The 26,048-nt window shown below is 40.1% G+C and overlaps 2 protein-coding genes across 10 annotated transcripts in view; one reads left to right on the top strand and one right to left on the bottom strand.

The window, feature by feature from the left end:
* Positions 1–21,586, top strand: part of FAM227B (family with sequence similarity 227 member B) — a 279,841-nt gene extending 258,255 nt beyond the window's left edge. The window contains exons 16-19 of one of the 2 annotated variants that reach the window (XM_079914520.1): positions 150–299; positions 10,318–10,492; positions 15,955–16,184; positions 21,103–21,586. In XM_079914520.1, the coding sequence (XP_079770646.1) occupies positions 150–266 (117 nt within the window). In that variant the 3' untranslated portion in view covers positions 267–299; positions 10,318–10,492; positions 15,955–16,184; positions 21,103–21,586. Of the gene's footprint in view, positions 1–149; positions 300–10,317; positions 10,493–15,954; positions 16,185–21,102 lie in introns of those variants that run through there. The other variant, XM_079914518.1, reaches the window with a different exon arrangement.
* The window catches only part of GALK2 (galactokinase 2), a 136,799-nt gene continuing 111,017 nt past the window's right edge, over positions 267–26,048 (bottom strand). For all 8 annotated transcript variants that reach the window (XM_079914508.1, XM_079914513.1, XM_079914510.1 and 5 more), the window contains 2 exons: positions 14,967–15,168; positions 267–788 (listed from right to left, as the gene is read on the bottom strand). In XM_079914508.1, coding sequence (XP_079770634.1) covers positions 581–788; positions 14,967–15,168 — 410 coding nt within the window. In that variant the 3' untranslated portion in view covers positions 267–580. The remainder of the gene's footprint in view (positions 789–14,966; positions 15,169–26,048) is intronic.

Genomic DNA, 26,048 nt, shown 5'->3' with positions numbered 1-26,048 from the left:
TGAGCCTGGGATTTTCTTCCTAAATCCATCTTTTGGAAAAAAAAAAATTTAAGTGATCCTCCTCATCTTGATAACTGGGAGAATCTCACTTTCAAGTATACAGTATCCAGGAAAATCTGTGAATCCTTAACAACGTATTATTTTAATAGCGTTCTGAAGCCCGAACTGAGAGAAAACTTCTGGCATCACTATCATCATCAACAACAGAAGACTTCAACCTTGAGGAAGAAGAATGCCAAGAGAAACCAGAAATAAACTGTATTTAAGAATGTATGTTTAATTCAAGTACAATCCATGAGGTCAGTATTGATGGTCTTTTACCATTTGTTTTTAAAAATCTTGAAATCAATACATCCAGTAAATTATCTTAAGAGATCTGGCCAAGCATAATTTTGGCTCTTATTGGTAGAAAACATATTTTAAGATGGAAAAATAATCATTATGAAGCATAGGGAGCTTTCAACCATTTCTTTCGAAATACATCTTGATAATAGCAACCATTCATCATAATACAAAACAGAAAGAGGATTAATTTGCTGTGGCATAGAAGTCCTGCCAGTTCCTAAATGCTCTAAATAGTTCAGGCCTCAAGGAAAACCAAAGCTCCACCTCCAGGTTTGGTAGCAAACAAACTCTGCTTCTCAGGCACTAAGCTTCGATTGCTCCTCTGGTAATAAGCTTCGTGCACATTTGCTAGGAAGCTGGATAGCTTGTCAGCAGGTACTATCGATACTGTGCAGCCTCCCCATCCTGCTCCCGTAAGTCGTGATCCTTGAGCCCCAAATTTCCTAAAACAATGAGACAAAAAATTAGAACCTGAAAATGAAAATGAGAGTGATTTTCTTGGTGCTATAGAACAGACAGCATCTCCAAGAACTAAGAAGAGATTATGTGGTGTGTTTTGTGGGGTTTTTTTTTCAGTACTGTCAAACATTTTAGGACATTAAGAAATTTATACTATTGTTTGAAGGTGATTTGAAATTTAATTGTATCTAAAACTAGCCCCCAGTTTTGGCTCTTAAGTAGTAAAAGTCAGTAGTACTCCTGTTTCGTAAGGGCTGGCAATAACCTACTGTAGTATTGATTCCATAAAGTCACCACTTGAAGAGTTGTATAGCAAGCCTATAGATGATCAGGAAGAGGGAGTAAAAAGAAAACAGGCAATGGACATGATCAACATGATGAAACAGAAGGTTGCTCCATATGAGGGCAAATCAAAATTTAAAGTGCAAGTCTTACATATACAAGTGAGAGCTTCCTCTGGTGGCTATTTAAACTGCATTCAGTCCCCTAGAACAGATAGCCTAGATTTGTGCTGAATAAATTTATCAACAAAGAATGTGTTACTAAACTTTAAATTAGTTCGTCTGTTCAATCTCTCTAAAGGGAAATTATGCAGACCTTTCCACAAAGAGGATAGTGGCTTCTGCAGGTCCATCCCCATTTTCCCTGCACCTTCAGGAGCTGGCTGGTCTGACAAATGGACTCGGAATTTATCATCAGAAAAAACGTGTGATTGAGATGGAAACTACTATATAAGCCACCACACAGCAAGAGGTAATTTTAGTCACCATAAACCAGGCACAGTTTCAAACCTTGGACAAAAGTGAAAGGCCCTACACACAGTACAAGGATCACTCATCTTTAAAACATGCAATTTATCCTGACAATAAAAGTGAATGTATCAACAGGAAGACACTGGAACTCACCAAAAAATATACCCCACATCCAAAGACAAAGGAGAGGCCACAATGAGACGGTACGAGGGGCGCAATCACAGTAAAATCAAATCCCATAACTGCTGGGTGGGTGACTCACAAACCAGAGAACACTTATACCACAGAAGTCCACCCACTGGAGTGAAGCTTCTGAGCCCCACGTCAGGCTTCCCAACCTGGGGGTCTGGCAACGGGAGGAGGAATTCCTAGAGAATCAGACTTTGAAGGCTAGTGGGATTTGACTGCAGGACTTCAACAGGACTGTGGGAAACAGAGACTCCATTCTTTGAGGGCACACAAAAAGTAGTGTGTCCATCAGGACCCAGGGGAAGGAGCAGTGACCCCGTAGGAGACTGAATCAGACCTACCTGCTAGTGTTGGAGGGTCTCCTGCAGAGGTGGGGGGTGGCTGTGTCTCACCGTGAGGACAAGGACACTGGCAGCATAAGTTCTGGGAAGTACTCCTTGGTGTGAGCCCTCCCAGGGTCCACCATTAGCCCCACCAAAGAGCCCGGGTAGGCTCCAGTGTTGGGTCGCCTCAGGCCAAACAACGAACAGGGAGAAAACCCAGCCCCACCCATCAGCAGACAAGCAGATTAAAGTTTTACTGAGCTCTTCCCCAGAGCAACAGCCAGCTCTACCCACCACCAGTCCCTCCCATCAGGAAACTTGCACAAGCCTCTTAGATAGCCACATCCACCAGAGGGCAGACAGCAGAAGCAAGAAGAACTATAATCCTGCAGCCTGTGGAACAAAAACCACATTCACATAAAAATAGACAAGATGAAAAGGCAGAGGGCTATGTACCAGATGAAGGAACAAGATGAAACCCCAGAAAAACAACTAAATGAAGTGGAGATAGGCAACCTTCCAGAAAAAGAATTCAGAATAATGATTGATAGTGAAGATGATCCAGGACCTCGGAAAAAGAATGGAGGCAAAGATCTAGAAGATGCAAGAAATGTTTAACAAAGACCTAGAAGAATTAAAGAACAACCAAACAGAGATGAACAATACAATAACTAAAATGAAAAGTACACTAGACGGAATTAATAGCAGAATAACTGAGGCAGAAGAATAGATAAGTGACCTGGAAGATGGAATGGTGAAATTCACTGCTGTGGAACAGAATAAAGGAAAAAAAATGAAAAGAAATGAAGACAGCCTAAGAGACCTCTGGGACAACATTAAATGCAACAACATTCGCATTATAGGGGTCCCAGAAGGAGAAGAGCGAGACGAACAGAGAAACTACTTGAAGAGATTATAGTCGAAAACTTCCCTAACATGGGAAAGGAAATAGCCACCCAAGTCCAGGTAGCACAGAGAGTCCCATACAGGATAAAGCCAAGGAGAAGCAGCCAAGACACATAGTAATCAAATTAGCAAAAATTAAAGACAAAGAAAAATTACTGAAAGTAGCAAGGGAAAAACAACAAATAACATACAAGGGAACACCCATAAGGTTAACAGCTGATTTATCAGCAGAAACTACAAGCCAGAAGGGAGTGACATGATATAATTAAAGTGATGAAAGGGAAGAACCTACAAAAAAGATTACTCTACCCAGCAAGGATCTCATTCATATTCGATGGAGAAATCAAAAGCTTTACAAACAAGCAAAAGCTAAGAAAATTCAGCACCACCATACCAGCTCTACAACAATTGATAAGGAACTTCTGTAAGTGGGAAACACAGGAAAAGGACCTACAAAAACAAACCCAAAACAATTAAGAAAATGGTAATAGGAACAGACATATCAATAATTACCTTAAACGTGAATGGATTAAATGCTCCAACCAAAAGACGCAGTCTTGCTGAATGGATACAAAAACATGATCCATATATATGCTGTCTACAAGAGACCCACTTCAGACCTAGGGACACATACAGACTGAAAGTGAGGGGATGGAAAAAGATAATCCATGCAAATGGAAATCAAAAGAAAGCTGGAGTAGCTATATTCATACCAGATAAAATAGACTTTAAGGAATGTTACACGAGACAAGAAAGGACACTACATAATGATCAAGGGATCAATCCAAGAAGAAGATATAACAATAATAAATATACATGCACCCAACATAGGAGCACCTCAACATATAAGGCAACTGCTAACAGCTATAAAAGAGGAAATCGACAGTAACACAGTAATAGTGGGGGATACTAACAAACACCTCACTTACACCAATGGACTGATCATCCAAACAGAAAATTAATAAGGAAACACAAGCTTTAGATGACACAATAGACCAGATAGATTTAATTGATATTTATAGGACATTCCATCCAGAAACAGCAGATTACACTTTCTTCTCAAGTGCGCACAGAACATTCTCCAGGATAGATCACATCTTAGGTCACAAATCAAGCCTCAGTAAATTTAAGAAAATTGAAGTTATATCAAGTATCTTTTCTGACCACAACACTATGAGATTAGAAATCAATTACTGGGGAAAAAAATGTGAAAAACACAAACACATAGAGGCTAAACAATACGTTACTAAATAACCAAGAGATCACTGAAGAAATCAAAGAGGAAATCAAAATATACCTAGAGACAAATGACAATGAAAACATGACAATCCAAAACCTATGGGATGCAGCAAAAGCAGTTCTAAGAAGGAAGTTTATAGCTATACAGTCCTACTTCAAGAAACAACAAACAGGGCTTCCCTGGTGGCACAGTGTTTGAGAGTCCGCCTGCCAATGCAGGGGACATGGGTTCGTGCCCAGGTCCGGGAAGATCCCACATACTGTGGAGCAGCTGGGCCCGTGAGCCATGGCCACTGAGCCTGTGCGTCCGGAGCCTGTGCTCCGCAACAGGAGAGGCCACAAGAGTGACAGGCCCACGTACCACAAAAAAAAAAAAAAAAAGAAGAAGAAACATCTCAAACAATCTAACCTTACACCTAAGAGAACTAGAGAAAAAAGAACAAACAAAACCCAAAGTTACTAGAAGGAAAGAAATCATAAAGATCAGAGCAGAAATAAATGAAATAGAAACAAAGAAGACAATAGCAAAGTTCAATAAAACTAAAGGCTGGTTCTTTGAGAAGATAAACAAAATTGATAAACCATAGCCAGACTCATCAAGAAAAAGAGGAAGAGGACTCAAATCAATAAAAGTAAAAAAGATAAAGGAGAAGTTACAACAGACACAGCAGAAATACAAAGAATCCTAAGAGACTACTGCAAGCAACTCTAGGCCAATAAAATGGACAACCTGAAAGAAATGGACAAATTCTTAGAAAGGTATAAACTTCCAAGACTGAACCAGGAAGAAATAGAAAATATGACCAGACAAATCACAAGTAATGAAATTGAAACTGTGATTAAAAATCTTCCAACAAACAAAAGTCCAGGACCAGATGGCTTCACAGGCGAATTCTATCAGACATTTAGAGAAGAGCTAACACCCATCCTTCTCAAACTGTTCCAAAAAATTGCAGAGGAAGGAACACTCCCAAACTCATTCTATGAGGCCACCATCACCCTGATACCAAAACCAGACAAAGATACTACAAAAATAGAAAATTACAGACCAATATCACTGATGAATATAGATGCAAAAATCCTCAACAAAATACTAGCAAACAGAATCCAACAACACATTAAAAGGATCATACACCATGATCAAGTGGGATTTATCCCAGGGATGCAAGGATTCTTCAATATACGTAAATCAATCAATGTGATAAACCATATTAACAAATTGAAGAATAAAACCCATATGATGATCTCAATAGATGCAGAAAAAGCTTTTGACAAGATCCAACACCCATTTATGATAAAAACTCTCCAGAAAGTGGGCATAGAGGGAACCTACCTCAACATAATAAAGGCCATATACGACAGACCCACAGCAAACATCATTCTCAATGGTGAAAACTGAAAGCATTTCCTCTAAGATCAGGAACAAGACAAGGATGTCCACTCTCGCAACTATTATTCAACATAGTTTTGGAAGTCCTATCCGCGGCAATCAGAGAAGAAAAAGAAATAAAAGCAATACAAATTGGAAAAGAAGAAGTAAAACTGTCACTGTTTGCAGATGACATGATATTATACATAGAGAATCCTAAAGATGTAACCAGAAAACTACTAGAGCTAATCAATGAATTTGGTAAATTTGCGGGATACAAAATTAATGCATTCCTATAGACTAATGATGAAATCTCTTGCATTCCTATAGACTAATGATGAAAAATCTGAAAGAGAAATGAAGGAAACACTCCCATTTACCACTGCAACAAAAAAGAATAAAATACCTAGGAATAAACCTACCTAGGGAAACAAAAGGCCTGTATGCAGAAAACTTAAGACACTGATGAAAGAAATTAAAGATGAAACAAACAGATGTAGAGATATACAGTGTTCTTGGATTGGATGAATCAATATTGTGAAAAAGACTATACTACCCAAAGCAATCTACAGATTCAATGCAATCCCTATCAAATTACAAATGGCATGTTTTACAGAACTAGAACAAAAAATCTTAAAATTTCTATGGAGACACAAAAGACCCCGAACAGCCAAAGTGGTCTTGAGGGAAAAATACGGAGCTGAAGGAATCAGGCTCCCAGTCTTCAGACTATACTATGAAGCTACAGTAATCAAGACCGTATGGTACTGGCCCAAAAACAGAAATATAGATCAATGGAACAAGATAGAAAGCCCAGAGATAAACCCACGCACCTATGGTCAACTAATCTATGACAAAGGAGGCAAGGATATACAACGGAGAAAAGACAGTCTCTTCAATAAGTGGTGCTGGGAGAACTGGACAGCTACATGTAAAAGGATGAAATTAGAATACTCCCTTAACACCATACACAAAAATAAACTCAAAATGGATTAGAGAACTAAATGTAAGACTGGACACTATAAAACTCCTAGAGGAAAACATAGAAAGAACACTCTGACAGAAATCAGAGCAAGATCTTTTTTGATCCACCTCCTACAGTAATGGAAATAAAAACAAAAGTAAACAAATGGGACCTAATGAAACTTAAAAGCTTTTGCGCAGCAAAGGAAACCATAAACAAGACAAAAAGACAACCCTCAGAATGGGAGAAAATATTTGCAAATGAATCAACGGACAAAGGATTAATCTCCAAAATATATAAACAGCTCATGCAGCTCAATATTAAAAAAACAAACAACCCAATCCAAAAATGGGCAGAAGACATAAATAGACATTTCTCCAAAAAAGACATACAGATGGCCAAGAAGCACATGAAAAGCTGCTCAACATCACTAATTATTAGAGAAATGCAAATCAAAAAACTACAATGAGGTTATCGCCTCACACCAGTTAGAATGGGCATCATCAGGAAATCTACAAACAACAAATGCTGGAGAGGGTGTGGAGAAAAGGGAACCCTGTTGCACTGCTGGTGGGAATGTAAATTGATACAGCTACTATGGAGAACAGTATGGAGGTTCCTTAAAAAACTAAAAATAGAATTACCATATGACCCAGCAATCCCACTACTGGGCATATACCCTGAGAAAACCATAATTCAAAAGACACATGTACCCCAATGTTCACTGCAGCACTATTTACAATAGCCAGGACATGGAAGCAACCTAAATGCCCATGGATAGATGAATGGATAAAGAAGATGTGGTACATATATACAATGGAATATTACTCAGCCATAAAGAAACGAAATTGGGTCATTTGTAGAGACGTGGATGGATCTAGAGACTGTCATACAGAGTGAAGTAAGTCAGAAAGAGAAAAACAAATATCGTATATTAACGCATATATGTGGAACCTAGAAAAATGGTACAGATGAACTGGTTTGCAGGGCAGAAGTTGAGACACAGATGCAGAGAACAAATGTATGGACACCAAGGTGGAAAGTGGCAGGGGGGTGGTAGGGGTGGTGTGCTGAATTGGGAGATTGGGATTGACATGTATACACTGATGTGTATAAAATTGATGACTAATAAGAACCTGCAGTATAAAAAAATTAAAAAATTCAAAAAAAAGTTAACATGTACTTCCAATTCTTCCTAATAAAATTTACTCCAAATTAATAGCAGATTTAAAACTCCATAATTAATTTAGCACAATTTTGTCCCTTTTTTCCATCTAAATGAGGTACTTTATTTCCTGGAAAATATCAATAGAATATTACTGCTACTCTGCGACATCAGAATTACTGCACATCAGTAATTCATTTTCCCCCCAATGATTTTCTCTATTGATTTTTTCATCATCTGTTTTATTCAATAAAATGTTTTTCATATGAAAGTAGATGTTTAAGGAAGAAAACAAAAATGCTTGCAAACAAATAAAGATTACTCATCTCTTCCTGCCCTTCAAACATTCAGCTTATGGCCCAGTAGCTGAACTGAGCCCAAACTCCTATGGTCCAGGCTGAAAAGTTTCTCTGACCCTGGGATTCTAGGATTATCATGAGTTCCTAGGCTGGCAAGGGGCTAGTTTGTAATTTAGTACAATTTAAAAAAACAAAAAAAACAAAAAACTGTCATGCAGCCATGTCAAACTATCTCTTCTTGTGGAAAATGCTGAGAAAAACGGAGGTGTCACTGAAGTATCTCTGAAAGACACTAAAATCTGGGCATCAAAGCTAACATGGCATGGTTTAGAGAAGAACAGTATGCCCTCTTACTTGATTTTCTAAGACCCAAACTATGCCATTTTTCTGGACTCAAGTCAACCAGGTCTCTTATGGTCTTCAATGAACTTCTAGGCATATTTTCTTACACTTTCTCATTTGTACTGTTTTTGAAAACTGTGGTTTCAAAATTGAACCTAAAGCAAACTCAAAGTGTTTCTACCTGGCTGCAAAACCCATAGGAATTGTGCCAGGAGGCCTAGTTTCCTGACTGTCCTGCCAGTTTCCCGAGGGCAGACACTAGAAATCCTTCTAGGTAAATATATTATTCACTTTTAAGTCTCCAGAGCTGTTATGTCACCACCCTGCCTGCTACAAATGAAAATGAACTGGATTGCATCAACCACATGGTCTGAAATCATCAGGGCTCAAATTTCCCCAATAGAGAACAATAAGTGCTATTATAAATAGTCCTCTGCCCCTGAGTAAGTGGCACTTGTGATCACAAATCGGGGGCTCCCCCAGCAGCTGGTCAGCAGCCTGCCCAGCTATACACATTCACAAAGGCAGAAAGATCCTGGCTGCAGTGTGCCCCACTGGTGCTTAACATGCCCTTTGGTACGTGCCACAGAAATTGCGAGAGAGAGCCAGAAGTTAGGAAACCAATAAGCTATAAATTAAGAAAGAAAAATAGGTGAGCTAAGAGTGTTCAGTGAACTTTTCACATTTGCATTTTTTTCCTAGGAGAACAGTAAGGCATTAAAAATACAGCTCCTGAGCTATTGCACATCAGAGAGGCAACACAAAAGTTATGAAAACCAAACCCCTAAAATCCCAAATATCAATTTGATGATTGTGGTCACTTGATTGGGAATAACCTGGAAGGGTTGGTCAAAACATCAAAAGCAGCCTCAGCCTTATAAAGCATGATCTACAAAACAAAGGCTAGAGCAGACAAGAGATGGAGATTATAAGGAATGTTCCCTTTGATCCTTTTTATCACTGAAAAGTGTATTCCTATAACTAACTTTCCAGGCACCTAAGTATAGCCTGAGTAAAACTTCCTGCTTTTAAATGAACTGAGTTGACCATAAAGCACTTACTAAGGTAAGGCACAGATCAAAGGTGGTGTTGAGCGGGGAGAGGGGAGAGATCCAGTAAGACCCAACTCTGCCACAAATCGCGAAGAGGGAAAGCAAGGAATTGTGCCTTGTATTTTAATTCAATTTTATTTATTTCAAGATAAATATTGATATATTATACAAATGGATATCAAATTATTTCAGAAAATCTTGAATTTAGGGACAGGTTATTATCTATCTCTCTAATTTCAGGCCAGCATAATTCCAGGCATTTTGTACATTCTAATAAGTGGCTGCTGGATCATTATATTTGTTTTAAAATATGAAAATGTATACTTACTGTTTATTTTTAATTAAATTAATGCTAAAAACTTCAATTATGTGAAACAAAGTAAAATAATAAAGGAAAATGATGATGCTTGCCCAGTTATAAAATAACTCTTAAATGCACAAAATGGAAATTGTAAGAAATGGCTAAATTTTAAAGAAAAATATATTGAGTAATATAAAACACTTTTGAAAGCATATATATATATGCAGTCAGTAATGTACTCTTTTTCTGGAAAGACTTCTAGCTTCTGCTCTAAGCCTAGAATTTTCCAATTAGAGTCTCAGGAAAACACAGCTTCCAGAACAATTTCTATGATTTTTACAGCCAGATTAGAAACACTTTCAGATTACTTTAGATTCAAGAAACCACAGGCTTCAAATACTGTTCGAATGAGAAAGTATAAGAAAATATAACTGCATGTCTATTTTAGAAATTTAAGCCACATATGTCATTGAAGACCAGTTGGTTTGGTTCCAGCAAATGGCATACATACTGGGGGGGGAGGGGCAGCGGGACAATAAATAGAAGACAGAAGCCCAAAGACCAGCGGGCCCCTAAGGCAGCTGAAATGGCTCTCTCCCTTTTTCTTGACAGAGTGTCAGATTAGCCCATCAGAGCATGAGGAGAAGAGCACACACATGTGGATTTGCACTTCATTCTTCCCCATTCCGACCCGCTCAGGAGAATGACTGCAAGAGGCCGAGCAGCATGGCCAGCCATGGAATAAAACTGTGGGAAGACTTCTGAGGAAGACAGCAAATTAACTTTGGTAACCTTTGTTGGTCTATTAAAATTTGTCATTTATCTTTCTTAATAGCTTGGGCAATAATGCAGCAATGAGTCCTCTCTAATTCCATCAAGTGTCAAAACGAAGATAAAGGCCATTAACTATTTTTTCTTAAGTATAACCAGGGAAACCGTTAAAGAATGAGCTGTTTCACATATAATTGACTTGGTTTCAAAATTGTTTTGTGTTCCTCAGTAAATCCTACTTTAAAATTTAGCCATTTCTTAAAGTTTACATTTAGTTCATTTAAAAGAAGTATTTTATAACTGGGCAAGCTTCATCTATTTCCTTCATTATTAAACTTTATTTCACATAATTGAGATTTTCTAACATTAATTAAAAAATAAAAAAAGCAGTCTAACTGTGTAAGTATAGTTTCCTTCTCCCTCCCTGGCCCTTTCTTTGGATTCTAAACTGATTTTCTCTTGAAGAGCAACGAAAGGCTCAGCTGAAAAAATGCAAGCCTTGGTGATCTCTTCTACGCTTTTTCCCCCCTTCTCTCTACTTGGGTCATAAAGTAGCTTCCTATACGTTGTCCTATAGACAAGCTACCTAGAGACGCCTTTTGAATATGGTCTAGCTCAGATCACATTAACATTTGTAGATAGAGCCCTGAGTATTGTAGGCATCGAATCCTTCATTCACTCAATCAATTAGTTGTTTTCTCAAGCAAATAGTTTCCAAGCAGGCCTTCAGAAAAACTAAAGGAATTTGAAGTGCCACAAGTGGGCCAGGGAGCGTGATCTAAAGAGGGTCTTTGGGGACTTCCCTGATGGCGCAGTGGTTAACAATCCACCTGCCAATGCAGGGGACACGGGTTCAAGCCCTCGTCTGGGAAGATCCCACATGCCGCAGAGCAACTAAGCCCGTGCACCACAACTACTGAGCCTGTGCTCTAGAGCCCATGAGCCACAACTACTGAGCCCACGAGCCACAACTACTGAGCCCGTGTGACACAACTACTGAAGCCCACATGCCTAGAGCCCGTGCTCCGCAACAAAGAGTAGCCCCTGCTCGCTGCAACTAGAGAAAGCCCACATTCAGCAACGAAGACCCAATGCAGCCTAAATAAATAAATTTATAAAAAAATAAAGAGCGTCTTTGGTGGTGCTCCTCCTTGAAGCCTCTTCAGCTTCCCTCCTCCCTCTTGTGGTCTACCCAAGGCAACCAAACTTCTCAGGCTGCCCAGTCTTAGTCACAACTTGCCCACTGGTGTTAACTTTTCTTTAAGGGGACAGGGAAGTGTGGAGGTGGTGGTGATTCTTATGCAAAACAACACTCTACCAGAGGTTGAGTTTATGGCGCAGTGGCCCACACCAGGCCTTGCCAGGGTCCTTCCCCTCCACCACGTGCCTGGCCCACTGAGATAGTCATAAAGCTTCAGAAGGAACTAGGGCTTAAAAGTGTTGCCATTTTTCATTTAAACCTCTCCCCGCATTTGCCATTTACTACTCTCCTACTGTCTTTCTCTCCCCGGTTTTTAACCATTCTGTTTTACCACTATCTTGCATTCTTCTGCATTCCTCCTTTTTCTCCCCATACGTCCACACAAAAGAAAGTGCCAGACCTTTTGAAAATGGAGTTTAGACTCCAATTTCCCATGGGACACAAATAGCCTACTGAAAAGTATTTGCTGACTGAGGAAGGAATGGCATCAATGACTGTATCTACTTAATTCTCCTGGGCTGTCCTCCTCTGAGGTTGCTCTACCACTCAGGACCTTTTAGTAACTAGCAACCAACTGGAGTATTTGGAGAATATTACCTACTGGTCACAGTGACAGCAAAGAAAGAATTATATAAAGAAACTTAAGGACCAGACAAGTATTCTGGCCAATATTTCCAACATGCCAAAAGATAATCTTTCAACATGGGAAACTTGTTCCTTATATGGTTATGGAATAAGTAGAAATTAATTTTGATACTTAGCAATTCCAGACAAAAAAAACATAAAAAAGGGAATGAGCTCCTTATGCTGGACACAACTGAATTTTCCTCAGAAAAGCAATACAGCAAATGAAAATGGGCTAAACAGAGACACTTTAGCTTCCATTAAGAAAAGGCAAATAAACAAATAAATGAAAAAAAACAAAAGGTGTGCTCTTCCAAACCCTTTTAAGACACAGCCACTAAATCTTTCACTAGAACCACATTTTAAAAAAATATATAGACCTATAGACTTCTAGAACAGAAAAACACACTGGAGATCACAAAGCAAGGCAACAGTCCAAAGTCACAGAGCTCAGAATGAAAAGAGGCAGAGCTAGAACTCAACTTTCCTAACTTCCAGCCCAGTTTTCATCCTTCTCCACACACCACCTTCCCTGCTCAACGTGGCTTTGCTCCATGTTCAAATATTACACGCTGTGACAACCAAAGTCTCCAGCATTAAAGCTTTAAAGCTGGAAAAGGAAAATAGGTAAAAAAATGACCCACATTAAAATACAATCACATCTCAGTATGACCCAAGGAGAGAGAAACAGGTGAGGCAAAAAACACTGGATCGGGAGCTAGGCTTTCCCACTGACGCATTATGTTACCTTGTTCAAATCTCTTAACCTCTTAGTGGTCTCTTGATCTCTAAGGCCTCTTCCTGCTTTCATATCTTATGGTACTAGAAGATAATTCTGACCCAGAAATGTGAAGCCCGACCTTCGGAAACAAGGAAATTTTCTCAGGCCAAAAACCCGGGAGTCATCTTGGTTCCTCTCTTTCACCCATACAGAGTAAATTGTCTTTACTCTTCCTTCAAGGCGTATCTGGCCTAGAATCATTTCACACTTCCACTGCCATCTTCTACTCAAAGTCAGAGTGCTTCCAATGGCTGACAAGGCCCAGGGGTATGACTCCCCACTACCTCTCTTACTTCATCAACTACTACTCTCTCCTTCCTGAACTGCCCTCCAAGCACACTGGTCCTCCTGCTGTTCCTCACATGTGACAGCCATGTACCTACGTCAAGACCTCTCTACTTGCTGTTCTCGTTACTTCACTTCCTTCAGGTCTTTGCTCAAATATCCTCTCCTCAGAGAGGCCTTCTTCAGCCACTCAGTATTATCAGCCACTCAATATAAAGTACTAGTACACACCCCTAGTACTCTCCGTCCCTCTATTATTTTTTTCATAACACTTATCACTACCACTCAATTTATTTTTAATTGTCATTTCCCTCTTTACCCATGAGAATGTAAGCTTCATAAAGACAAGAGCTGGTTGACCATCCCAGAACAAGCAAGTTCATTCGAGAATTCCAGGAGGCTGGCAAATGCCCCTCCGCTGCTTTTCAGGTGGGATTCAAACTAACCCACTATCTTCTTAGCAACGATGCTTCTTCCTAGTTTCTGCACAAATCATTCCACTTCCTCTTATTTCCAGAACTGAACAATATCTGTCCCTTCCATTCACTGGGCCCTTGCTATTTTCAGAAAAGAGCACTTAAAATGAAACAAGCTCTGGAAGGCTTTCTGGCAATCAGTGAGCAAACACTGACGTCAGCAGAGCGATTCTCATCAATGCTATGTTCAAGTCTCTCCACAAGCTGGGTCACATATGCCATTTGTGATCACTGGAGCTACTTGGTTTAAACTTTTCGGGCTGGGAATGTGGCAATGAGTGAGGCAAGCCACAGGTGCCAAGTGGTTAATTATATTTTCATTGCCAATTGCAGGCAGTTTTGTATGATTTTCTCACAGTGGAAATAACATCTAACCATTTGAGAGTTCTCCCAATTTCCCTTTCTGTTCTCCAAGGTCAGTGAGCGCCTTCTGGGTAAAGGAACCATTTTACTCTTTTATCCATTCTCTAGCAATTATAAGGAAGTTGTTCTCAGGCTTTGTGAAAGAGTTTCCCTCTTTACATTTCTGTCTCAACCGACCATTCATAAACTGGACTTTCTTCAGTCCTTTTCCCAAATTGCCTAACCTAAACCTGGAAGACAGGAAATGCTGACTCTCTGGGCAATTCCTTCAGCAACCTCTCCCCTGAAAATACATTTCTATCAGGCTTGAGGTCCTCTTTCCTTTTTCTCCCCTCTTTTGAATAAAAGTATTAAACTTAGGACACCAAACAGGAGATGCTGGTAGAGCTGCAGTGTAGTGGGAAACACTGCTTAAAATACCATGAGAAGAAAGTAACGACAGGGTCTGTGTCTGAGCAAATCTCCCTGAAACGCTTAATCATCCAAAGACAGAAAAGTCTTTTTTATGATGTTGTGAAGAACTGACTCCAAACCTGGAGCTTCGTAAAGCCATGGAGTCAAGTCTCCAATCTTTCATCCTACAGATTTTTAGGAGGGAACAAGTCTAGCTCTATGTCACAGACCACCCCTCTTATAGGAAGTGGGAAAGGATCTTCCTTCACTTAGAAGATTACAAAAATGCTGCTTTTTTCCCATTAATTTAAACAATTTCCTTGGGCAGCATCCTGCAGCCCCTGCCACACTGCTCTTTCAGCCTCACCGACAGATGTCCACCAGCTGGTCCAGCTCAGGGCAGCTACACTCGTACATGTCCCGGCAGCTCACGTGGCTCTGGTTCATTAACTCCCCCAGCAGCTGGACCGTGTTGTCAGGTGCTTCTTCACATATCTTCTTAAACTGGAGCACTCTCGCGGCCTCGCTATACACGTGCTTTGCCCGCTGGTAGAGTTTGAAGGTGAGCACTTAGGAAGGAAGGGGATGGTGAACAAGGTTAGCGATAGTTACTGGCCAAAAAGAAAGAAAGAAAGAAAGTAAGGGAGGGAGGGAGGGAGGGAGGGAGGAAGGAAGGAAGGAAGGAAAATTTTTTTAAAAAGAAATAGTTACTGAACAATTCAGTGAAAAGAAAAATACAGTTATTGAGAATGTCCATTTCTGTCTTTATTATCAGTACCTTAGACTTTAAATAGGTCTTTCTTTCACTGAAAGAATTCTTTATAGTCTAAACTGGTCTCTTTTCAAGTCCATTTTACTTTAAGTTCACACATCTGAAAGTGGCAGAAGCAGAACACGTCAGGATGTCTGACCCCAGAGCCATGTTCTTTCCACTGTGATCCACCAGAAAGAACCACTAAAAATGCTTATGCTAGCAATTTTATTTATAAAAATGTTTCCTATAGCTAAGCACAGTTACTTATATATGTGTGTGTGTAAAGCACAATTATTTATATATGTGTATATAGCGTAGCATTATCATAGCAGAAAATAATTCAAATGTCTAATGACAGAAAATATTTTTTAAATTATGCTACCTCTATTACAAATATTGCTACTAAAACACAGATTCTAAGATAATTTAATACATGGAAAATTGTTCATTATTAAGTGAAAAAACAAGATATAAAACTATGTGTATACATTTTAATTTTTAAAAATTATAAGAAGGCACCAAAATGTTAACAGTCATCATCTCTCTGTGGTACATTGTGAGTGATTTTATTTTCTCCTTGACATATTTCTGTACTTTGCAGATTATCTACAATGACTCTAACTTCAGTTACAGAAACATGTCCTACTGCAACGGCTGTGTCTATAGTGCTTATGTATTCCCTTGAATAACAACTGAGACCTCCTTACCATTCATTTTCAACCGTGCTGAACAGTGGCTGAGCTGGTGCAGTGGGTCTGGGAAAAATTTGGAAAATAAATGGAAGCTAAGCAACCTGGCTTTCTGGAAAGAGCCTGGGCTGAGAATCTAAAGGTCTGTCATTTGTTCTCATCTGTGTGACAACTCGCTGTACCCAAGTTGCTACTTCTATAGAGCTCCAAAATGAGGCTGAAAATTATTTCTCAGGATCCTTCCTGCGCTAACATTTTATGATTCTATGAAGAACTTCCTCCAAGAATTCCCCTCATATTGTTGTATTTTGGAAAAAGGATCACTGTGACCATTGCCTTCTGTTTGCATCCCCAGTTGTACTCTCTGCTCTCCTCTACCCGCTGTCTGCCCCAGGAGGCTGACCTGGATGGATTACACCAGTGGGTTCCCTTGCCTCTAGATTGGAGAAAGGGAGAAGATCAGCAAGAGATGGGAGGGAATTACGTCCTTCCTGCTCACTGGGTGGTGATATGCGCGAGCAGACGCAAACGCAGCTCATTAAATCAATAGCATGATTCCTGTTTAACTCAAACACATGAGACCTACAACAAATTTTTATACTTGACTTAAATCCCTCAAACCTCCCCCTTATAGGACTCGTACTAGCCACAGCCAGAAAATCAGCCTAATTTGGACTTCACCCCTGACTCCCCTCAGCAATAGAGGGCCCCACCCCCGTATCAGCCTTACTCCACTCAGGCACAATAGTTGTGCAGGAGTCTCCCTACTTATTCAACTTTACCCTTTAACAGAAAACAACAAATATATTCAAGCAATAGCGCTATGATTAGGAGCCCTTGCCACCCTATTCACAGCAATATGCGCTGTCACCCAAAATGACATTAAAAAAAATTGTCGCTTTCTCCACTTCAAGCCAATCGCATCAACCAACCCTGTCTAGCATTCTTACACGTATCTGCACACACGCTTTTTTTAAGGCCATACTATTCACATGCTCTGGGTCCATTATTCACAGCCTGAATGACGAACAAGATAATTCAAAAAATAGGGGGCCTATTCAAGCCCTTACCCTTCACCACAACAGCCCTTATTATCGGATGTCTGGCACTGACAGGAATGCCTTTCCTCACCGGCTTCTATTGTGAAGACCTGATCATTGAAGCCACTAACACATCTTATACCAATGCCTGAGCCCTATTAATAACTCTAATTGCCACCTCCCTCCCTGTCTATAGTACCCACATTATCTTCTCCACACTACTAGGACAAACTCGCTTCTCTCCCTTAACCTCCATCAGTGAAAACAACCCCTTCCTAATTAACTCCATCAAACACCTGCTAATTGGAAGTGTCTTTGCCGGATTCATTATCTCCAACAACATCCCCCCGACAACAGTCCCCCTAATAACTGTACCCCTACACCTAAAACTAACTGCCCTTGCAGTAACCGTCCTGGGCTTTGTATTGGCACTTGAAATTAACCTTAACACACAAAACTTAAAATTTATTTACCCCTCAAATACCCTTAAATTCTCTAGTCTCTTAGGATATTTCCCCACCATCATGCATCGTCTGCCTCCTTACCTAAACCTATCAATAAGCCAAAAATCAGCATCTTCCCTCTTGGACTTAATCTGACTAGAAAACATTTACCAAAAACCACACCCCTCATTCAACTAAAGTTCTCCACGCTAATCTCAAGCCAAAAAGGCCTTATCAAACTATACTTCCTATCATTCCTTATTACTCTCACCCTTAGCATGCTTTTATTTAATTACCACGAGTGATCTTCATAATAACCACAACACCAATAAACAGCGACCAGCCAGTAACAATCACCAACCAGGTACCATAGCTACATAACGCCGCAATCCCCATAGCCTCCTCACTAAAAAAGCCAGAGTCACCAGAGTCACTCATCTCCCAACCCATTGAACTTAAACACAACTTCCACCTCCTCATCCTTTAAAATATATAATACCATCAAAAACTCTATTATCAACCCTGAAAGAAATGCCCCCAAAACAATCTTATTAGAAACCCAAACCTCAGGATACTGCTCAGTGGCCATAGCCGTTGTATAGCCAAACACAACTAATATCCCCCCTAAATAAATCAAAGACACTATCAAACCTAAAAATGAACCACCAAAATTCAACACAATCCTACACCCAACACCACCACTCACAATCAACCCAAAACCCCCATAAATAGGTGAAGGTTTTGAAGAAATCCCCACAAAACTGATCACAAAAATAACACTTAAAATAAATACAATATATGTCATCATCATTCACACGTGGACTCCAACCATGACTAATGACATGAACAATCATCGTTGTCATTCAACTATAAAAACACCAATGACCAACATCCGAAAAACACACCCGCTAATAGAAATCATCAGCAGTGCATTTATTAACCTCTCAACCCCATCAAACATTTCATCATGATGAAATTTTGGCTCTCTACCAGGCATTTGCTTGATCCTGCAAATCCTAACGGGCTTATTCCTAGCAATACACTACACACCAGACACAGCAACTGCTTTCTCGTGGCAGCACACATCTGTCGGGACGTTAATTATGGATGAATCACTCAATGTATACATGCAAACAGAGCTTCCATATTCTTTATCTGCCTTTACATTCACGTAGGGTGTGGCCTATATTATGGATCCTGTGCCTTTCTAGAAACATGAAACATCGGGATTATTTTGCTACTTACAGTTATAGCCACTGCATTTATAGGCTACGTGCTACCATGAGGACAAATGTCATTCTGAGGGGCGACAGTCATTACAAACCTGCTGTCAGCAATCCCATATATTGGCACCACTCTTGTCAAATGAACCAGAAGGATTTTTCCCGATCCATTCGACATAGGACCACTCTTAAGGTGGTACTAGGATTTTTTCCCCAGCTTCCTCCTTGCAGAGCTACCTGGAGCTGGCTCTCTTCCCCCACTGAAGGACACTAAAACTTTCAAGGTAGACTTTTCTACATGACTCTCTCCTCCAGGGTCTGCCTACAGGTTCCTCTCCCCTAGACTATTACTACTTTTTCAGAAGTGCTTTTACGTTCCACTTATGAACCAATAAATTATATTAAAGTTTCAGGTTACATTTTTTTCCCCTCCACAGCACCGCCCTCCTAACTCTTGGAGATGGATAAAAAGGCAGCCAAGGTTAGAGGAGGGGAATAGCCATTCTTAGCATTTGTGTAAAAGTTTAGTAATTATAAGGGTGGGGCTAACTTTCCTACAAGTTAATAAAGAATTAAATGTTTCTTTCAAGGTTTCTCAACTGAGTCATATAAATATATTAAACTCACGGTTAACAACTTGCATCAATGAAATGATACAAGTTCATGTGAATCATCCTATTCTAGTTCAAACAGGACCTAAATTTATTCATCAATTCTAATCGTTTCTTCTTTCACAATGTGTCTTGTAATCACCCCTCCCTTCTAGTCCCACTGTCATTACCCAAATTTACACTATTATTCCCTTTCCTACTTGAACTATCCTGCAGTGATCTCCAAACTTATATTCCTGTCTTAATCTCTCATTCCTGCAACCTACCTTGAGGTTGGTGCCATCGGATTGAGCTCCTAACACACAGCTTGACTCATGTTACTACCCAGAACACTTCCTGCTTCCCCAGTGTTTACTACAATCCAAATTCCTGCACGCAACAAGCTCGGTCCCAATAGGATCTCTTCCCTTCAGCCAAAAGGGCCTATGTGTAGTTACCCAAACACTCCCTGCTCCTGGGTCTACTCATTAATCCATACAGAAATGGTTTCTTGCCCTTTCTCTCCCTGTCAAAATTTCACCTCTTTCTGAAGGTTCCATTTAAACTTTATGCTCCGTGAAACCATGAGACAGTGCCAATAATTTTATAATTTTATACATGTTAATATAATCCAGGTTATAGAATACACATTTTGAAAGGAAGTAAAATGACTTTGGTAACTGTAGTTTAAAATTGTTCTTTCTAAAAATTGAGGTTGAAACAAAATGTTTAAAATTCTAGCTTTAGGATTCCATATGTTTCAGTTTTACTTTTGAACTACGTCACCTCCCCTAATCATGGGCCAAGTTACAAAATCAGAGCATGGGGGTGGGGTGGGGGTGGGTATAAAAAGAGAGTATTGGTTCATTTCTACCGTAATGTCCCATTTATGAAAAAATCATCTAGTTTCCAGGTCCACTGGTATTTATGGCTGCAGCACAAAAGGGCACGATAAAGTGACATCCACTAAGATCACAAAATAGTGCTATTTAGCTGACAAACCACTGTGCTATGTCCCAGTTTGCAAAGACTTTTTTTAAACTCTGAATTATAAAATTTCTCAAATATACAGGGCAGTAGAGAAGGTACAATAGCAAATTCCACAAGCCCATCACCTAGACTGAACAGTTAATCACTTTTTGCCATATTTGCTTCAATTGATATTTTGCTGGTGTTTTAAAATAAATTATAGATGTCACATTTGCTCCCTACATATTTCAGTGTGCAACTCTATAAAATAAGGATATTTTCTTACATAACCTCCATATCATTACCACATCTAACAAAATTACCAATGATTCCTTAATATCATCTCATATTCAGTCCATATTTAAACTTTCCCAGTTTAAATTTCAGTCAATTTACAGCAGAATCCAAGCAAAGTCCACACATTATATTCAGTCTTATGTCTAATAAGTCTCTTTTCATCAAGAATTTACAGTGATTTTTGATACTCTGGATTGTCAATGTCATATATATAAAATACAAGTATATTTTAGGGCCACATCCTGTAATAAAATTCAATATAGTCCATAAGCAACAGTATGCTTTGGTTTTCCTCAGGATTACATAGTCCTTTAAGATTAAATATTTTCCTTTAGGATTAAATATTCTCAAATAGAAACTGTTCAGAGAGATGTGTTTTTTCATATTAAACCTTAGGACTGGTGTTTTGATTTGTGACAAGAAACATTCAGAACACACTGAGCAGATTACCAGAACCTCACAAACCTGGCACCTCCTTGTGTCTACTCTCTATTGCAGAGTGTTTCACAGCAAGACTTCAGGAGAGAAACGTCTAATGAGGACTCTTCCTGGGCGTTCTGAAGATGTGTGAGAGATTGCCATTGCTCACACCCACTGAATGGTAGTCAACTCAGACGACAAAGGAAAGGGCAGAAAGGGCATCTGTTTTCAATTGTGATATAAAAATCTTGACAAAGGCTACAACAAATCTGGAGACCACCCTTTAGGAGGGAAACCAGTTCTGTGTTGTCTGGTCATCACAAATGCTCTCTGGATCCAGGGTTCTGGCTTGTTATATGCTGGCAACTCAACAGGTCTCTGTTGTGCAGATACCAAAAAGTCCAAGAAAATCTGAAACTTTGTCTATGGACAAAGCTTTCTTCCCTATCCAGTTAACTTTAAAATGGATGCTCCATCTCTCTATAAACTCTTATAATCCTTGACAGCAATTATTATATTAAAGGATAAAGGAATTGTTTCTTACTGCATGAATGCTCATTGCTGCATGACTACTTCCAAAGCAAATTCAGTTTAAGAATATAACACCAGGACTTCCCTGGTGGCGCAGTGGTTAAGAATGCGCCTGCCAATGCAGGGGACACGGGTTCGAGCCCTGGTACGGGAAGATCCCACATGCCGTGGAGCAACTAAGCCCGTGCGCCACAACTACTGAGCCTGCACTCTAGAGCCCACGAGCCACAACTACTGAACCCATGAGCCACAACTACTAAGTCTGTGTGCCACAACTACTGAAGCCCGCACGCCTAGAACCCATGCTCCACAACAAAGAGAAGCCACTGCAATGAGAAACCCGTTCACCGCAACAAGAGGAAGCCCGAGCACAGCAATGAAAACCCAACGCAACCAAAAATAAATAAATTAAAAACAAAAAAAGAATATAACACCAGGTGCCATTTTCCTAAAATACTGCTAGTGTCCTATCCCATCCATGGGAAATCTGAGGCTTCAAAGCAGGATATATCACATGGATTTTGAAACAATGACTTCCTCCTCCATGAATCTTAGGTAATTTCTGAATCTAATCCTAAAGTCATGACAGAGATTCTGAGATCTCAATGATCACAGCCATAAACACTTAAACTGCAACAGCTGTACAATAAATTCACTTGAATAATTATTTATTTGCTAGCTCCAAACTCTCCTTTCCCTCTGACTTCCTTGCTGAACCTCCAGTACACCACACAGGCTCCTGCCTGAGGCCCACTGCCACAGCTGTTTTGTTAGCCTGGAATGCTCTTCCCCCTGATCTTGACCTAGCTGGCCCCTCCTTGTCATTCAAGTCTCAGCTGTCACAGCTTCAAGAAGACTTGCCCTCAACTCCAGTCTAGAGTAACTCCCTCACATACACGTTCTTTCCATCCTGTTTTATTCTCCCAAAACTATTTTATTTATTCTCCCAAACGCCATCCAATTTTCTTGTGTGTTCATTTGTTCAATGGTCTGTGGTTATCTCTCACCACTAGAAGTTCAGCTTCAGGGGAGCAAGGGCCTTGTCTAATCTCTTCACTTTTGTATCTTTAGCAGCTAAAATAGGGTCTGGCACCACAGGAGGGTCTCAATAAATGTTTATTGAAAGAATGGTTCAGTTCCTAGTCTTTGTACAAAACTGCACCAAAACACGGAAAAATCAACAATAGGGAATATGAGGAAGACCTACTAATTTGGCAGTTACTGCTTACTAGCACCTTCACCAAAAAGTGGGGGAAATTCCCTAAAAGAAGGTTTGGAGATAACTGGTAAACTCCAGTGTCCAAAGTATACCTAATGCCCAATGTCACAGATGACTGAGAATCGTTTATCCTGTATTTTGTTTCACAGATGTGGGAGAAAAGAGAGTTCTAAAACAACCAAAATGTGTTTCAAATAAAAGGGAAGGAATAGAAAATAGATTATCATAACCAGTTAAAATAGAAGTTCTTTTTTTTTCTTTTAGACAATTGTTGTAGCAAAATTGTGCCTACTTACTTCTACCATAAAAAGATGGCTATGTAGCTTATGATCAGAGGCCATCTCTAATCAAGGAATCTAAACCAGGGCACAAATAATTGGTTATCTTGTTATATCTTTGGTGGGAAAGGATGAGAAAAAGCCTGTGACAGAAGAAACACACTGGGCACCATTTTCCTCATAAAAGCTCTGAGAGCACCAGGTCAGCAGTAGATGGAGGATATGCTCGTTCAATCTCTGAAAGAGCCCCACTGATTTAATTTTTTCACTGATTTAATTTTACATTCTGCACTCAAGAGCTGGTAGCCTCCCCTTTATTACCTCATCTTCTACTAAGAGTGATGCCAGAGCACTGAGTAAGATGACCATCCAACGACAGTCAACCAAATAGCTCTTAGTGAGGCCTGGCCTTGTGCCCCACTCTATGCTCCAAATGACAGGAAAGACCTATGAAATAGAAGCCCTTGCTATGAGGAACTTACAGCTCAGTTAAACAAATAAGACAGCCTATGAGACCACTGGAGAGTGACCAACCACAGCAGATATCCAGGGGCTGTAAATGCTAGAGGTGCACCAAGAAGACAGGGTTTGGTGAGGGAAGAGCTGTAGTGGGAAGTGTCACAGAAGTGCCTGAGCTACAGAGCTTCCTTGCTGTGAGGACAGGATGGCCAAAGGCCCAAGCTGAGACCAGGCAGAGCCTGTTGATGGGCTGAAGGGGGCAAACTGACCAGAACGGGGGGCAGCCTCTTGAGGAGGCCGTCCTCACATCTGAGGCTTTAACATCCTCTACTACACATGTCACACAAAGGCTGCAAACTCACAACCCGTGGTCCATACCCAACCACAGTGATGCTTTTTTTTTTTTTAACATCTTTATTGGAGTATAACTGCTTTACAATGGTGTGTTAGTTTCTGCTTTATAACAAAGTGAATCAGCTATACATATACATATATCCCCATATCTCCTCCCTCTTGCGTCTCCCGCCCACCCTCCCTATGCCACCCCTCTAGGTGGTCACAAAGCACCAAGTTGATCTCCCTGTGCTATGCAGCTGCTTCCCACTAGCTAGCTATCTTACGTTTGGTAGTGTATATATGTCCATGCCTCTCTCGCTTTGTCACAGCTTACCCTTCCCCCTCCCCGTGTCCTCAAGTCTATTCTCTGCATCTGCATCTTTATTCCTGTCCTGCCCCTGGATTCTTCAGAACCATTTTATTTTTTTTTAGATTCCATATATATGTGTTAGCATACAGTATTTGTTTTTCTCTTTCTGACTTACTTCACTCTGTATGACAGACTGTAGGTCCATCCACCTCACTACAAATAACTCAGTTTCGTTCCTTTTATGGCTGAGTAATATTCCATTGTATATATGTGCCACATCTTCTTTATCCATTCATCTGTCGATGGACACTTAGGTTGCTTCCATGTCCTGGCTATTGTAAATAGAGCTGCAATGAACATTGGGGTACATGTGTCTTTTTGAATTATGGTTTTCTCAGGGTATATGCCCAGTAATGGATTACTGGGTTGTATGGTAGTTCTATTTTTAGTTTTTTAAGGAACCTCCATACTGTTCTCCATACTGGCTGTATCAAATTACATTCCCACCAACAGTGCAAGAGGGTTCCCTTTTTTCCACACCCTCTCCAGCATTTATTGTTTGTAGATTTTCTGATGATGCCCATTCTGACAGGTGTGAGGTGATACCTCATTGTAGTTTTGATTTATATTTCTCTAATAATTAATGATGTTGAGCAGCTTTTCATGTGCTTCTTGGCCATCTGTATGTCTTCTTGGGACAAATGTCTATTTAGGTCATCTGCCCATTTTTGGATTGGGTTGTTTGTTCTTTTACTATTGAGCTGCATGAGCTGTTTATATATATTGGAGATTAATCCTTTGTCCATTGATTTGTTTGCAAATATTTTCTCCCATTCTGAGGGTTGTCTTTTCGTATTGTTTGTAGTTTCCTTTGCTGTGCAAAAGCTTTTAAGTTTCATTAGGTCCTATTTGTTTATTTTTGTTTTTATTTCCATTTCTCTAGGAGGTGAGTCAAAAAGGATCTTGCTGTGATTTATGTCATAGAGTATTCTGCCTCTTCAATAAGTGGTGCTGGGAAAACTGGACAGCTTCATGTAAAAGAATGAAATTAGAACACTCCCTAACACCATACACAAGAATAAACTCAAAATGGATTAAAGACCTAAATGTAAGGCCAGACACTATAAAACTCTTAGAGGAAAACATAGGCACAGTGATGCTTTCTTGACCCACATACTGTTTTTTTAACTGGGAAATTTTTCATAAGAATCTGGATTTCTGCTTTCCCTTGAAAATCTGAAAGGCCTGGCAGTACTGAACCTACATTCTTGCACAACAGCTGTTGGCTGGAGCTGAGGAGCAGCTAGCCATTTAGACAGGGCATGCACTTCATTTCCATGCAGTCCCCACCATTCCCAATTATCTGATGGCTAGACTGCCTCATTAGTTTACATGTCTGCCTGGTCCCTCTAGGCATCTGTGTGTGGGACTCTTTTTCCATAAAACTGTCTATTACAGGAATTCTTGGCTAGAGAGAGAAGAGTGGACAAACCAAGTGAGTCATCGTGCCATAATGGGCCACTGTTACTGTTACTAATGAATCTCCCCTCCCTTAGGTGCACTGACAGTTCCGTATGGAACAAATGTCCATTTTCTTGTAAATTCTACTCTTTGGACTTAGTTCTGCTCCCCAGACATTTGTAAACACCTGACAGCCCTTGAGAGATCTGAAGAAAGCTCTCATGCCTTATGGTTTTCACACATGGAGGAGGATCCACTTTGTGCCGGTTTTAATACTGAGGGAAAAACAACGAACAAGATAAGCTCTTTACCCTCAAGAAGTAAGTCCAGGGGACTTCCCTGGTGGTCCAGTGGTAAAGAATCCACCTTACAATGCAGGAGGCGCAGGTTTGATCCCTGGTCAGGGGACTAAGATCCTGCATGCCACGGG

This window comes from Stenella coeruleoalba, assembly GCF_951394435.1.
Source record: "Stenella coeruleoalba genome assembly, chromosome: 2".
Taxonomy (NCBI): Eukaryota; Metazoa; Chordata; class Mammalia; order Artiodactyla; family Delphinidae; genus Stenella; species Stenella coeruleoalba.
Note: the sequence above shows the minus strand (reverse complement) of the source record. Positions and strands in the feature narration are given on the sequence as shown.